The sequence below is a fragment of the Felis catus genome, chromosome B3, assembly GCF_018350175.1.
Source record: "Felis catus isolate Fca126 chromosome B3, F.catus_Fca126_mat1.0, whole genome shotgun sequence".
Classification (NCBI taxonomy): Eukaryota; Metazoa; Chordata; class Mammalia; order Carnivora; family Felidae; genus Felis; species Felis catus.
The window spans coordinates 103,211,811-103,227,161 of NC_058373.1; the positions used below are offsets into that span (position 1 = coordinate 103,211,811).

General features: G+C 43.3%; 1 protein-coding gene across 3 annotated transcripts in view; it reads left to right on the top strand.

Moving 5' to 3' along the window:
* Window positions 1-15,351, top strand: part of PELI2 (pellino E3 ubiquitin protein ligase family member 2) — a 197,239-nt gene that overhangs the window by 44,597 nt on the left and 137,291 nt on the right. For all 3 annotated transcript variants that reach the window (XM_023255714.2, XM_045059951.1, XM_045059950.1), the window contains exon 2: window positions 11,926-12,055. In XM_023255714.2, the coding sequence (XP_023111482.1) occupies window positions 11,926-12,055 (130 nt within the window). The remainder of the gene's footprint in view (window positions 1-11,925; window positions 12,056-15,351) is intronic.

The following is a 15,351-nucleotide window of genomic DNA, read 5'->3' on the forward strand; positions in this document are numbered from 1 at the left end:
TTTTTGTGCCACCTAAAGGCAGAATTTGAACGAAGATTCAGGAACCTACTACCAACCTAGCTAAGTGCCTCAAAGATGCTTCTTGATTTGACTTGAACATCTATTCCAGCATTGTCCAGTCGAAGCTTCTGTGATGATGGAAAGTTTCCAAAGCCCTGCTGTCCAGTAGGGTGGACACTGGCCACATCTGGCTGTTGAGCACTTGAAATGTGGCTAGCATGAAGAACTGAATTTTTAAGTCCGGTTAAAATGTAAATAGCTGTATGCGGCTAATGGTGCTATAGTGGATAATGCAGATCTGTACAATGAGTCAGGATATATCGGAGGTCACTTGTGGCTCTCAAACTGTGCCTCTCTAATATGGCTAGAAATATCCTAAGAAATCTTAGATTTTAAGAATTTGTAAGTTGGGAGATTTGGGATGGAAACCTCGAAGTTCTGATTTCTGGATTCTTGATAAGATACTCCCTGTATTCAGATTATGTACCTGAGCGTTGACTGACTCCTAGTATCCACTTAAAAAATCGTATTTGTGGTAATTGACAAGTTAGTATATTTTCCTGGTGAATGTGAAGTTTTTCCTCTTGTAGTTGATGGGCTAATATGCCAAACCAAAACTAACTTCTAGCTCATCTTCTATAGCATTGAAGGTTGGTTGTTATAAAATCATTCACCACAGCTGCTCAGAAGTCCTTTTGTGTAACTGACCTGATTCACCTACTACTGCTTTTCTAAAATGTGACTTTAGGCAGTGCTTTCATTTTCTTGAAATAAACTTGATTTTATATACTAATATTTCCCAATCTTGTATTGCAACTCTTATATTCAGGTGTTCTAGAAATCTTTTAAAAAAGTTATGTGAAAGGTTATCCATGTAGTTTCAATATGCATGAGGTAAAGCCACCATTGGGTTTATGTTTTGCAGCCCATTAAAGTATTTATATTTGGTGTAAACCGTTCATTCCCCTCATTCTGTCATGGGTAATTGATTCGAGTGAATATATTGTATAATCCTCTTCAACTTAGTTGTTATACACAATAGCAATTATGTATCTTTTAAATCATCAAGGCATTGGCCAGCAAGGTTTCAAAAGTTAGGTGTCTTGCTCTGACACGCCTGTATTTCTAGGAATTTCTAAATTCAGGTGCGTTTGCTAAAGGTTTACGGTAAACATTTGTTTAGGATACATCAGTAAAGGATAGATTAGTGTGATTCTTCGCAAAATTTTAAAGGAAAAGAGATTGTAAGTAATTTAGTTATTAAGAATAGTTAGAACTTATTTATCTGTATTTATCATACAGAAAAGATTGCAATGCTAGTTTCAGTTTCTGGCTTTAATTCTTTGGACCAGTTATAAACTCTTTGTACGTCAATTTCTTTAGTTGAAATGCCCATAGCTTTAGTACATGTTAGATGATGGGCCCAATGCTAGTTTCAGATGCTCCCTTTTTAGGCAACGTTTGAGATGTTCACTTTTTAGAGGACTCTTACTATGGTGGAAGTTGTATATGAACAGATTTAAAAGAATCAGTGCTCTGCCAGATAGTAATTTTATCCTAATTCTTTTATGTCTAAATTTGAATTTTAGAGACTAAGATCTTTATATACGCACGTAGCTGACTTGAGGGACCACAGCTTTTGATTGACGTAATTTATTGAAGACCTAGAATTTGATATTTCACATCCCTCATTAAAAAGTATACATTAAAGGGGCGCCTGGGTGGCGCAGTCGGTTAAGCGTCCGACTTCAGCCAGGTCACGATCTCGCGGTCCGTGAGTTCAAGCCCCGCGTCGGGCTCTGGGCTGATGGCTCAGAGCCTGGAGCCTGTTTCCGATTCTGTGTCTCCCTCTCTCTCTGCCCCTCCCCCGTTCATGCTCTGTCTCTCTCTGTCCCCAAAATAAAATAAACGTTGAAAAAAAAATTAAAAAAAGTATACATTAAAAAAATTTTTTTTTCTTAATTTAAAAAGGGACACATTTGGAATTCTTATCTTCCTTCAGAATGAGAGAGTCTTTATATATAAAACTTTGGGCATATATTTGATGGTTTATGTGTCTTTAGCCCAAAGTCTTTAGGTACTGAGGAAGCTACTTAATTTGCTTTTGAAATTCAGAACATCATTTCATTTTTGCCATATAATGCTGTGTAACAGGTCATCCCCAAACTCTGTGCCTTTTAAAACAATAATCATTTATTGTCATGAATCCGTGGGTTGGTTGAGACGGCTCTGCTTTAGGCAGTGATGGAGTGGCTTTGCTTCATGCTGCATACATGTGGTTTGGATCTCCTCCAAGTGTCTCTCCTTCTCCTTGGCAGGCTGCCTGGGACATAGTCTTCCTATGGCCATGTCAGAGATGCCAGAAGATAATCTCAAGTACCAAGCACATCTCAAGCCCCTGCTTGCATCACATTTGTTAACATTCATTGGCCAAAGCAAGTCACATGGCCCAACCCCACGTCCAGGGCAAGGCAGTTAACTGGAGCTATAAAGTCATGGCTAAGGGCGTGTCTTGTTTCATGTCTACCATGTACAATTTATGCACCTGATCATCTTAATTTAGGTGACGAGAGGCTAAAATAAGCAAATGTTAAAGTGATGAAGAATGAACGTTTGGGATTTAATCTGTTTTTCCAAAATGGCGAAATACGTAAAGGGGTGTAGAGTGTAAGATGGTACTCATTCAAGAATAAGATGAATCTTTACCTGGTTCTCAAATTGTACAATATCTCAAATTGTACTATATCAAATCCATTTTTTGCCACACTTTTTTTTCCCTCTTTGTGATCTTTTCTCTGTTAGAGATCAAATCACTGAAGAGTAATACTTTAATTCTCACCTATAAGTTAAACAGTTGATTCTCTGTAAAGCAGTAAGATTAATACATATTTAATTGGAGGTGTTTGGACTGTTGGAGCCAATGACCGAATAAAAGAAGTAGTCTTAGATCTTGTAAGAGTAACAAGTTTTCCCTATTCCCAACATTTTGCGTATCTTTAAGTATTCAGTGAAAAATGTTCTGCTGTTGGCCCCCCAGCAATACATAACAGTCAAAGATTCAATACAGTAAAAAAAAAAGAAAACAAAAAGAAATACAACTTGTGGATTTAACCAATTTGATGAAAAAGGGAAGAGAAATACCTCAAAGGAGCAAATGGCTAAGTATGAGATGATAAAGGAATGGTTTATGAAAAGAACATTATTTTTTAGGTAGACTGGATTTGCTGTGCACGTTGGTTGCTTTCGAACGGCCCGGTTGGAGGAGGAAGCACGTAGGGAGGGGTGACCCTCTAGAGTCCACAGGAATGGGATGGATGCAAGAAAGAGTGATGGCACAGGGAGGCTGGGGCCATGCCTCTCCTGAGCTCCTCTCCTAGCACGCTGCAGCAGAATCCAAACCATAGAATGTTCTGCCTTCCTACATTATGGGGAAGGAAAGTGAGGTTCTGAGAAGTTCCAGGACTTGTGCAAAGTCCCCTGTGGGATTAGATGCAGGGCCAGGATGGCCGTCCCCGTACTTCTTGCTGCAAGGGGCGTGTGGGTGTACAAACCCAGGAAGAACAGCCTAAAAACCTCCTGGTGTGGGGGTAGTATTGTGTTCCTGTTATAAAAAACTTTTTAATATTTCACTTTGGGAAATACTTTGGTATGCAGAAGCTAAAACACCTCCAGATAAGAAAAGGCAACCTCTGAAAATATAGCTGTCGCGGAGATTTGGGAGGGTTTTGGAACTGTGGCGGCCATAAAAGACAGTCGTGTCAGTAATGACTGAAACAGTCACCTTCCTTAGACAAGAGGACGGTATTTTAGTTGGGTGTAATGCTTTCTGTGCCCTTATGTACTTGAAACGCTTGAAAGAGTCTTAGGAATCTTTTTTTAAAATTTGTAATTTTGTGTTGCTGTCTTCGTAGCTGAAGGAACAGGCCCATCTTCAGTAAGTTCACAGCACAGGATGGGAAAAGGGTTGCAGCTGGAATTGCTGGTGATCCCTGCACCCCCATCACTATCTCCACACTAATGTGGTGACTGTTTCACTGAGCCCCTCCTCAGTTTGAAGGGACCACGTGGAGCTGAAGAGGCTTATGCATATGAAAAGGAAACTTCTCAGGGCGCCTGGGTGGCTTAGTTGGTTAAGCGTCTGACCTCGGCTCAGGTCACGATCTCATGGTTCATGAGTTCAAGTCCTGCTTACGGCTCTGTGCTGACAGCTGAGAGGCTGGAGTCTGCTTCAGATTCTGTGTCTCCCTCTCTCTCTGCACCTCTCCTGCTCGGCTCTCTCTCAAAAATAAATATTAAAAAAAATTAAAACATTAAAAAGGAAACTTCTCAAAAGCATCCACCAAAACGGTGTAAGAAAAATGGAAGATGAACCTGTGCCATCACACAGGTCAGCTATAGCAGACAACCGTTAAAGGTTCCATGAGTCCCATCCCATGTGTAGGGCGTGGCAAGACCTGTCACTGTCCAGGTTCAAAACTTAATGTTTGGATTCATTTTTTCCCATTGTTTTCTAACTCAATTTCAGCAGCGTGTGTCAGTATTATTTTCTAATTCTGTTACCTTGTCTGCCTTTGCCTGACTCTGTTAAGAGGCAAGTACCTTAAGGTTAGTACCCTTAGCCCCTTAGGCTCTGGCCCTGAGGCCTGACTCCCCCTCCCGCCCTCCCTCCCCCAGGTACTACCCGGGATGCATTCTTGAGTGAACATGTTCGTTTCATATTGATTGAACGTTAAGTAGCTACTTGAGGCAAAGACCCTTTCCAGCCAGAAGTGGGGCGTTGAAAATTCTCATTTTAAGGCCAAGCCCAGGAAGATTTTCTGAATGAACTGATGTTTAAAAAGCAGCAGGTTATCACCAGAGGGGATACACTGTTCCAGTGCTGTCATAATTAGTTCTCTGGCTAGAAATGAACATCTATTTATGTAACCCTACAGTATTTGTTAGGCACAGAGAAATAAACGCTGTTGGGTCCCAGGGCTTTATATATAAAGTTCATTCGGGCAAGGCAAATCCAGATGCGTTATGACAGATGAAATAATGAACGAGGCCCTAATAATGTCAGGCTGGTGTCAGGCATTTAATTGGTTTATGTGCATTTTCTTACAGTTCCACTGGTGCATTCACTCTCATGGTGAGTTAATGCGTGCTCTGTCGAAGCAGGTGCCACAGTGCAAGAGTTTATCAGACTGTGTGCCCTGCCTTCACGTCTCTCATCTGTGGGGTCACTGACGTGTTCATCTGCATTGTACAGCCTACTTTGGTTGTAGTAGTTGCTTGTGATTGATCTGTGCAAGTGACAGAAATGTTGCTTTCGAGGGAGGGCAGAGCGTTCAGGCTGCAGTGGGAAACCGTGCTGCTTCTGGAATGTGGCTCTGTAATGCTCATGATGCCTCCACTTGTGTACCCCACATCTTCTTCCCCGTTTCTGCGTGGACGCTGCTCTGAGCTCAGGCTGGTCGAGATCAAACGTGATGCCTCCAAAATGTAACTGGTAGCCTCTAGCACATGTCTCTTGCCATTTCCCATAGAAAATTCTTTTTGACGAATGCATTTTTAGGTGCTAGGCATCTTAAGACTGCATCTTTGTGTTGTGTGCCAGGAAATGCCTTGAATTTAAAAATTGTCGGTATCTACGGGAAGGAATGACGCTTGGAGTCAGACAAAAGTAGGTGTGGATTCAGGTTCAGCCTGTCCTTTCCTAGCTGTGCAAGTTTGTGTTTCAACCATTCTGTCCACTGGGAGTAATAACACCTCCCTCACTGAGTTTCTTGGCACAAAGCATTTGCTGTGCACTTACTACGGAAAACATGCAAACTCTGAATCTTAATCCAGGGAAAACCCTCAATTTGTGAGGCTTTTTTTTTTTCAACATTTTTTATTTATTTTTGGGACAGAGAGAGACAGAGCATGAACGGGGGAGGGGCAGAGAGAGAGGGAGACACAGAATCGGAAACAGGCTCCAGGCTCCGAGCCATCAGCCCAGAGCCCGATGCGGGGCTCGAACTCACGGACCGAGAGATCGTGACCTGGCTGATGTCGGACGCTTAACCGACTGTGCCACCCAGGCGCCCCTTGTGAGGCTTCTTAAACAGGGTTTTCATTGTCTTTCACAACATCCAAATACTTTTACTGTTAAGACCAACTATTTCCTCTGTGTATGTGAAGAGTTAAGTTTTCATCACATGCTTACTAAATAAGTGGATGTTTTTAAAGTCTCCAGAATTTTTTTTTTTTTAATGGGAAGCTTGAAAAGCGACTTGTGGATTTGAATCAAAATGCCCCGTTAAGCAGCTAAAACAGGTGTGTCAGCAGCACTTGGAAATACTCTTTCTACAAACTGACTGGCTGAAGAGCTTGCCAGGCCAGGGAATATTCTGCCTTTCTTTCTTGGAAAGAAGCCTTTTGCCTTTGTAGGCAGAATCACATCTTTAGCTCTACTCCGTTACATAGAAGATGATCGTGTCTTGTCACGTAGTAACCCTGGGTGGGTTTCAGTGCCTGTGAGCCCTGTGCGGTGTGCCAGGTGGTGGGGACGGACTTGATGTTCCCTGGTCTGGATGGGGAGCCAGGAAGTAGGAGGGGAAGATTCTGTGATGGTGTTCAGGAGGAGGTGACCATGCTTGACAGATCAGGGGATGAAGGAGAGGCTGTGAGGAGGGAGAAGGGAATATTGGGGCTTGTTGTAGTGTAACCAACTACCCCCAACTCACTGGCTTGATACAACCACCATCTTATTTATTGCACCGTTCTGTGGGTCAGGAATTTAGGCAGTGCTCAGCTGGGCAGTTTTTCTGCCCCATTTGGTAGCCCTTGGTGATCGTCAGCTGAGGGATGGTCTGGTCTGGAAGGTCCAAGGCTGCTTCATTCATGTGACTGGCGCCTTAACTGGGTGGTTGGAAGGCTGGGCTCTGCTGAGACTGCTGACTGGAGCCCCTACGTGGCCTCCCCAGCATGGTGGTCCCAGGTCTCTTCCATGGCAGCTCAAGGCTCACACAAGACCCAGGCAGAAGCTGCGAGGCTTTTTCAGACCTGGCTTGGGAAATCTCAGAACATCACTTCCTCTACATCCTGTTGGGAAGCAGGTCCCTTACCAGCACAGGCCAGCGCAGGTGTAGGGAGAGGGGAACTAGACTCACCTCTCACTGGGAGAAGTCATGGGCATCTGTGGTCATCTCTGATCTGCCACTCTGATACAAGAGCCAGTGGGAGACTTTTGGAGTGGGGTGGGGGTTGAGTAGGGTGGTGGCATGACACATGACCGAACGTACTTTTATTTTTTTATGTTTATTTATTTGAGAGAAAGGACATGTGCGAGAGCGTGGGGGGAGGGACAGAGAGAGAGGGAGACAGAGAATCCCAAGCAGGCTCCACACTGTCAGCACAGAGCCAGATGCAGGGCTCAAACTCATGAACTGTGAGATCATGACCTGAGTTGAAGCCAAGAGTTGGACACTTAACCGACTGAGCCACCCAGGTATCCCCAAATGTACTTTTAGATTTGGGGCAAAGATCAAATGATAGCGGATTGAAGAGTCTATGAGCACTAGAAGCAGGGCAGTAGGTGAGGAGCTCTCTTGGCTGTTAGGAGAAGGTGGTATGGGAGGGGAGGCTCGGAGGGAGACCCAGGGTCTAGGGGCTGGCTTGTGTTGTTACTTGTTTACTCTGAAGATGGGTGAGGTCACCAATGACCCAGTCTGTTCCAGATCATGGAAGTACATTTCTGTTCTATGAACTGGCCTTTTAACTGATTAAACACTGTAACTTCTCTTGCCTCCTTCATGTCTTTCCCGGGATACCCCTGTAATTCCTGTTTGTCTTCCTAATAATGCCATCCCCCTGGCCTAGGCCAGAAGCCTGTATGCCATTACCTTTCTCTGTCCCTCCCTCTGTGCAGCCAGATGGGTCTCCAAATACTATTGATACTTGTCTTCAGAACCAAGGAGCTCAACTGTGGCTGCAAGTGCACGTCCCCTGTGGAACTTGGACAGTGTGCACACCTGGAGCCCTGTACCAGAACTGCAGACTCAGCATCTCTTGAGACCTAGGTGTGCATAGTTTTGTAAAGCTTCCCTGGTGATTCTGATGCTCACTTAGCACTGAAAACAACTCTCTGCAAGCTTTGTCTAATCCTCCAGTTCCTTTCCGTGCTGCTTGGGTTTAGGCCGTTAAAGTTTCCCGTGGCTATCAGGACGAATTCCCACCAACATGGTGGCTTAAGGGGGCAGAATTTATTCTCCCATTCTGGAGGCCTCAAGTCTGGAGTCATGGTGCAGGCAAGGCCATACTGCCTCCAGGAGCCCAGGGGGTGGGGGTGGGCGGCAGGATCTTTCCTTACTTCTTCCTGCTTCCTGGAGGCTCCAGGCATTCCTTGGTTTGTGAGGGTCTAGCCCCAGTCTCTGCCTTCATGTTCCCATGGTCCTCTCTGTCTCTTCCCCTGTGTGTCTCTTTATGAAAATGCTTGTTCTTGGGTTTAGGGCCCTCCAGTGACCTAGGATGATTTCATCTCCAGGGCTTTAACTGCATCTGCAAAGACCCTTTTTTCAAAGGTCTGGGACATGGTCCCATTGACTTGGAGGCCACTATGTGACCCACTCCACTTCCCATATGGGTAGGCTTCTTCTGCCGTCTGGTCGTCTTGAGTCCAGTCTGGCTGTCCATCCTGCGCTGTGCTGTCCTAGCGATGACTTTATATCCAATTGTGTTAGTCCTTTGCTTAATCTTACCAGCTCCCCATTCCCCTTAGGGTAAAAAGCCATGCCCCTTATGGAGTGCCAGGCTGTTGTGTAACCTGGCCCCTGCCTTTTACCTGCCCCCCCCCCACCGCCGCCCCACTACTCCTCTTCCCTTGAACTCTTTGCTTTCACAGTAATGAACTGCCTATACTCCTTGTCCTTGTATATAGTATTGCCCCACCTTCCCCCTGTAGTGTTGTTCACATTTCAAGGCCTTTCAAGCATTGGGGCTCCTGTGTGGCTCAGTCAGTTAAGTGTCTGACTCTTGGTTTCAGCTCAGGTCATGCTCTCATGGCTTGTGGGTTCGAGCCCCGCATTGGGTGCTGTGCTGACAGTACAGAGCCTGCTTGGGATTCTCTCTCTCTCCCTCTCTCTCTTCCCTGCCCCTCTTCCCACTCATGTTCTTTCTCTCTCAAAAGAAATAAAATAAATTTTAACAAACAAAAAAGGCCCTTCCAGCATTGTATCCTCCATGCAACTTTCCCTCATGCCTCTTCCCACGTGCTTTGTGCCCTAGTGCATCTTGTTGTTTACATACCTTATCACACTTGTTTTTATGCCTTTCTTTGCTTTTAAGTGGAGAGATCTGAAGACAAGGAAACTGATACTCATCACTGTAGCTCTAGTCATTCATTTGGTCATTCATTCAGTATTCATAATGCCATGTAGCTTAACCTAATTAGAAACTTGTCTCATTGGGACCCTATTTCCAATAGGAAATCCCTCCGATTTCCGGTAGGATTTGTTACTGAGCATGGTCTAGATGGATTGAGTAAGTAGGTAACCTGTGTGTAGGCTGGCTTACTATTTGCTTAACCTGCAGGTATCATGCTTGGGCAACGTAAACATTTCTGCGTATGGTAAGATGACACGTCTGGTTTTTGTGGGTTTATCCTCCCCTTTATGGTAGATAGGACTTTGGGGTTGTAGGTAGCAGAAACCAACCTGAGTTAGCCGAAACTAGAAAGAATTTCGTGAACAAGGGTCAGCGTGCATCTGGGTCACTAGAAGCCCTAAGGATCCTCTCTCTATCTCTTGTTGCTTGTCTCTGTTCATCTGCTTCATTCCTCACTTCTCTGCTGCTTCATCATGTGACACATTGTGACATCCCCACAGTTTGTGCACTTTGATTTTGCAGCCTTGGACTTCTGCAGAGACTGGCTGGGTGTGTCTCAGGGTCAGTGTTGTGTTTTCTGGGATGAGAAGGTCATTGTCAATGTGGGCCAGCTGTCCACCTCCAGCCATTCAGCGACAGTGTGGTGGGGAGGGTGCCGGCCTGGCCATTTCACTCACGCGTGGTGCTCGGGCTCACCTTAGGGAGTTAAGGGATGGATGCCTGAGGAGGGAGTGTGGTGATGAGTGGATCCCCGAGAAGCATCTGACATGCTCTTGCTAGGTTTAGTGTGCACTTAAAAGATGCAGTAGAGAGCTGGGGAGACTCGACGGGGCCCGGGAAATCCTGCCAGATCCTGTACCATTTGCCTTGAGGCTTCAGTGGTGAAAATGTTCCTCTAAGTTGTTGAGGGCCCTAGTAGCTTTAATTGATTTCCACATGTTTCTCTTAGTACAAAATATTCATCTTGATTTAAGTGATTGGGAAATATGTTAAAGCAAAGTGGGTTTATAATGGTGGTTTTCTTATGGGTACATTCATTAAAGTAGCAATCACAAACACGTGTAAGAAAACAATGTATGTTTTGATCTTGCCTCAGAAAAAGGAGACTGGAAATAAATCATCTCTGTATTCTAGAGACACTTTTATGTAGCGCGTGTTTCTTTGTGATGGAAATGGGAACAGATTAAAAACACAGCAGGAATAACTTCGAGTGATAATTTAAATCCATCCTCAAACTGTAGCTACCAAATTGTAACAAAAAAACCCCTTTGTTCCAACTCTTACTGTTAGTGAGCCTGATGTCCCCTTTGCCATACTGGCCACCAGGTACTTCTGGGTGGGGCTCAACAGAGACAGAGGGTAAGACTTGGAGGAGAGGAATGAGCCACTAGATGTGCTATCCCTGACTTTGGTGTTCTGAAGGAGCTGTCCTATATACGTAAAACTCAAAAGATTCCCTTCCCTTCTTTCTATTCTCTTCTTTAAAGAAACTTCTCCAGAGAAGGAGATGGAGAATAGTCATGTCAGTGTGGCAACATGAGACCTTGGTCAGAACTTACAGAGACCTATTAATCAAGTTAGAAGTACAACTGAAAGCAGAATCACTAACTGCAGTCCTGCATTTCTTTTTTTTTTTTTAAGTTTGTTTATTTTGAGAGAGACAGAACGTGAGTCAGGGAGAGGGAGAGAGAGAATCCCAAGCAGGCTCTGTGCTGTCAGCACGGAGCCCTATTTGGGGCTCTGTCCCATGAACCATGAGATCATGACCTGAGCTAAAACCAAAAGGTGGACGCTTAACTGACTGAGCCTCCCAGGTGCCCCCTGCATTTCTTTTAAACACTGGTATTAACTTCAGGTATTAACGTGGGAGAGCTACATTAAGAACATTGTTTTCCAGATGACTTTTTAAGTTATTTGACAGTTTGGACTAAAACTCCTTTTTTTTTTTTTTTTTTTTTTTTAAATTTCTGGGCCTCTTTACGGGCAACCCTCTTGTGACAAACATAAAATAGGATTTCACAAGTATTTTTGCCTACCTGACCGTATACGGTTCGAATAGCAATGGGAATGAATGTAGAGAATTCAGAACTCTTAAGACTGCAAGTAACTAAATTTGGTCTTCTTACAAATAAAGATCCTAAAGACATTAACATGATTTGGGAGTGAGAGATGAGGTTTAATTAGTATGCTATTTTCTAACTAGTTCATTTAAAAATATTTCTTGAGTGTTTCTCTGGGGTCCATTAGAACAACACTTGCTAAATTGAGCCAGCTCTAATACAGCCTCTGCAGAATTCTCATTTGCTTATTTATACTGTCTCTTTCCAAAAAGATTTGAAGAGTCTGACTTTATAGAATAGGAAACCTATAATTACTTTGTACATCACCCTTAAATTAAGTTTCTGGAAGTGATTTGAATTTCATTACAGCTGAAGTCTGTTTTACAGCCCGTTCCTTCTATGGGGTGTTTAGTGGGCAGCCTTTTATGACCATCCCTGTCTCTCCCCTTTTTCCATCCTTTATTCTTAAAACTTTAAAAACCTACAAGTAAATGAACTCTTTCATCTTTGTTTATAGGTACAATGGTGCTTTACCTAATGGAGACCGCGGCCGGAGGAAAAGCAGATTTGCTCTCTATAAGCGGCCAAAGGCTAATGGAGTCAAACCCAGCACGGTCCATGTGATATCCACGCCACAAGCGTCCAAGGTAGGCGGTTCCTACAGAATTGGGAAGGCCTTCGCAGATGGTGACTTTTGGTACTTCTTGTCGTCACTGCTCTTTGCTCTCAGTCTCTTTTCTCTGTGGGGCAGTTTCTCAGTCATTTAGGCCAGATAATTCTTTGTGGTTAAGGGCTGTCCTATATATTATATGTTTAGCCACATCCCTGGCTTTGACCCACTGGATGCCAGTAGCACATCCCCACTCCCATCCCCTGTTAGGACAACCAAACAGGTCTCCAGACATTGCCACATGTCCCCTGAGTGGTGAGGTGGGCAGACCCTCCCATCCCGCTACCCCCTGATGGATCACTGCTTGGGATACAGTGGAACCAACATACGTCACTTTAGAATAGTTGTATTGAAAGACAAATGATGTTCCTTAACTTAGTTTTTGTGTTAAGTCTTCGTGAACCTCACTAAGATTTGTCATGTTCCTATTTATTGAGCACTAGCTGTTTTTATACAGTCTACATGTACCTGGAATTTGGGTCATTATTAGAAAGATTGGAAGTAAACAGAGCTAAGTGCCATAGGACGTTTACTATATCTCTTCTCATAGCTTTGAAGTCTATAAAATGTTAATTTTTCTATGATTTTCTGATCTATAAATGGGGAGAAACCTGAGTTTCCATTCTGGGTAATATATTCTACTTGTTTAGATAGGACAGTTTTTTCTTTTAATTCAATTATTTAATGTGTAATATAGTTTCTTTTTCTAGCAAAATTGGATTTACCTGAAATTTCTATATGGTGCATTGGCTAATACATATTTATCATAATGGGTTTGGATCATCTGGAATAAATACAACTTGATTGCCATTTTTACTGAAAACCCGTGGGTCAGAGAGAATCAAAGCTTCGTGGAAGTACGTGTGGTTTTGATACTCAGTCTTAGAAACAGATGACCTTTGTTAATGTTTTTTATTAAAAGACCTCCTGTTGCTGAAGGAGTTTCTGAAGCAGTGCCATGAAAAAAGTTTGCTAGAATGTACCAGTTAAGATTGTCTTGTATTAATGAGGGAATGGCTAAATCTGAAAATATGAAACAACTAGGAAAACAGGAAAGATAACTATTTAGCAGCCAAACTTGGCTAGAGAAGGGGAAATAAAGTAAGTTTTATGAAGGAAAGGACACTTGATAAGGAAAACCAAAGAAGTCAGATTTACAAAGATGCTGAGAAAAGGAGGAAGTGAAATAACAGAATCTTGGAAGGCTAATGAGTATGAGAAGTATTTTATAGTGCAAAAATATTTGGAGGATACCAAGACCAAAGTTTTTTTTCTAACTCACTTGTTTACATTCAAATTAGTTAACATACAGTATAGTATTGGTTTCAGGAGTAGATTCAGTGATTCATCCCTTAGGTACAGTACCCAGTGCTCATCACAAGTGCCCTCCTTACTGCCCATTTAGGCCCATCCCCCTGTTTACCTCCCCTCCAGCAACCCTCAGTTTGTTCTCTGTGTTTCAGAGGAAAATAATATAAAAACAGGGAGGGAGGCAAACCATAAGACACTGTTAAAGACAAGAGTTTTTAAGCCAAAAAAGTTCTGATATTATAGACCTGGTCCTTCCATTTGTCTGTGTGTTGATCTTCCTCTAGCTCAGTAACTTTACTTTCCTTAATCTTAGATTTTATATTGATACCATGGATTTACATATTTAAGAAAATGTATAGAAATCTTTGATTACTCAGGCTTCATTTTTAAAATTTGTTTGTTATTTATTTTAGAGACGGAGACAGAGTGCGAATGGGGGAGGGGCAGAGAGAGAGGGAGACACAGAATCTGAAACAGGCTCCAGGCTCTGAGCTGTCAGCACAGAGCCCAATGCGGGGCTCGAACCCATGAACCATGAGATCATGACCTGAGCCAAAGTTGGACGCTTAACCGACTGAGCCACCCAGGCGCCACCTCAGGCTTCATGTTATGATAGAATATGAAATATGGCTGGAACATGAAATAGATCTTCCAGTAGCTACTATCGGAAGATCAGTGGCTTTTTCTTTATTCACTACCTACCTCCATGTGCTCCAGTTTAACTTTTCATAAAGGTTTTACTTTTTATAACGGAATCTTACCCGAAGTGATTTAAATTCTGAATCTTTTGATAGTTGTCTGTCTCAATCTGTGTTTATGGTCTACATTACTAGTAGTAAGAGGAAATTGGAACTTTGTCTTGTAACCTGGGAAAATCATACATTCTCACAACCTCTGTTTCCTCATATATAAAATGAATGAATTGGCTATAGGCAGGAGCCATGCTGAATCAGACAAGATACTTCTGTTATAAGCAACAAATGATTGTGGCTTAAAAAAAAAAAAAACAAAACTGGAGAAATTATTAAAGCTTAGGATAGGAACAGCTCTGCTGAGTATGAACAAGAGTTAATGTGGGTCTTGTTTAACGGGGGTTGTAAAGTGACTTGTCTCCAGCTACCTTCTGTCTCTTTTAGAGGTTTTTAATTGTCAGGAAAGGGAATCTGAGAGGCCTGGCCAGGGTCAGTCAGCTATGACTAAGGGAGATGAGTAGATCAGACACACTGAGCTGATCACCTAGCCCTTACTGCCTTCCGCTTATGCATGTTACTCATCCTGGTGTCTGTACAGTGAGGGCCTCATGCACGGTATTCCGCCCTACCTGAGCCTGGCACCTTGCTCACAAATTCCTCACTCCTGTTCCCTCTCAAACTCTCACTTCTGGTCAGCTGTGCTTTCCTCTCCTCCCACATGCTCTGTTGACCCCTAGACAAAGTCTCTTACATATTTAACCTTTGCTTCAAATGTTTCTCCTCCTGCCTCACCTTAACTGAATGCTGTTTTTTCACAGGTATGGTCTTTTTCCTTTCTTCCATCTCTCCAAGTTTATTGGACTTAAAATGATTTCCTTCTGTTTCCATTTCAGTGTGTTCTTTTTTTTTTTTTTTTTAATGTTTACTTATTTTTGACAGACAGAGCACAAGTGGGGGATGGGCAGAGAGGGAAGGAGACACAGAATCCAAAGCAGGCTCCAGGCTCCGAGCTGTCAGCCCAGAGCCCGATGCGGGGCTTGAACTCAGACTGCGAGATCATGACCTGAGCTGAAGTTGGACGCTCAACAGACTGACCCACCCAGGCGCCCCTAGTCTGTTCCTTAAGTCTACTTTGATGTAAGCTGCTGATTACCCTGCTTCTCCTGACCTCCCTGACCTGCAGTCCACTCTTCTGCATATTCCATTGACTTAGTACCTAGTCCCATCTGTTTCTCCCCGACCTTTGCTAAACCGTGCATTGGCCTCCAAG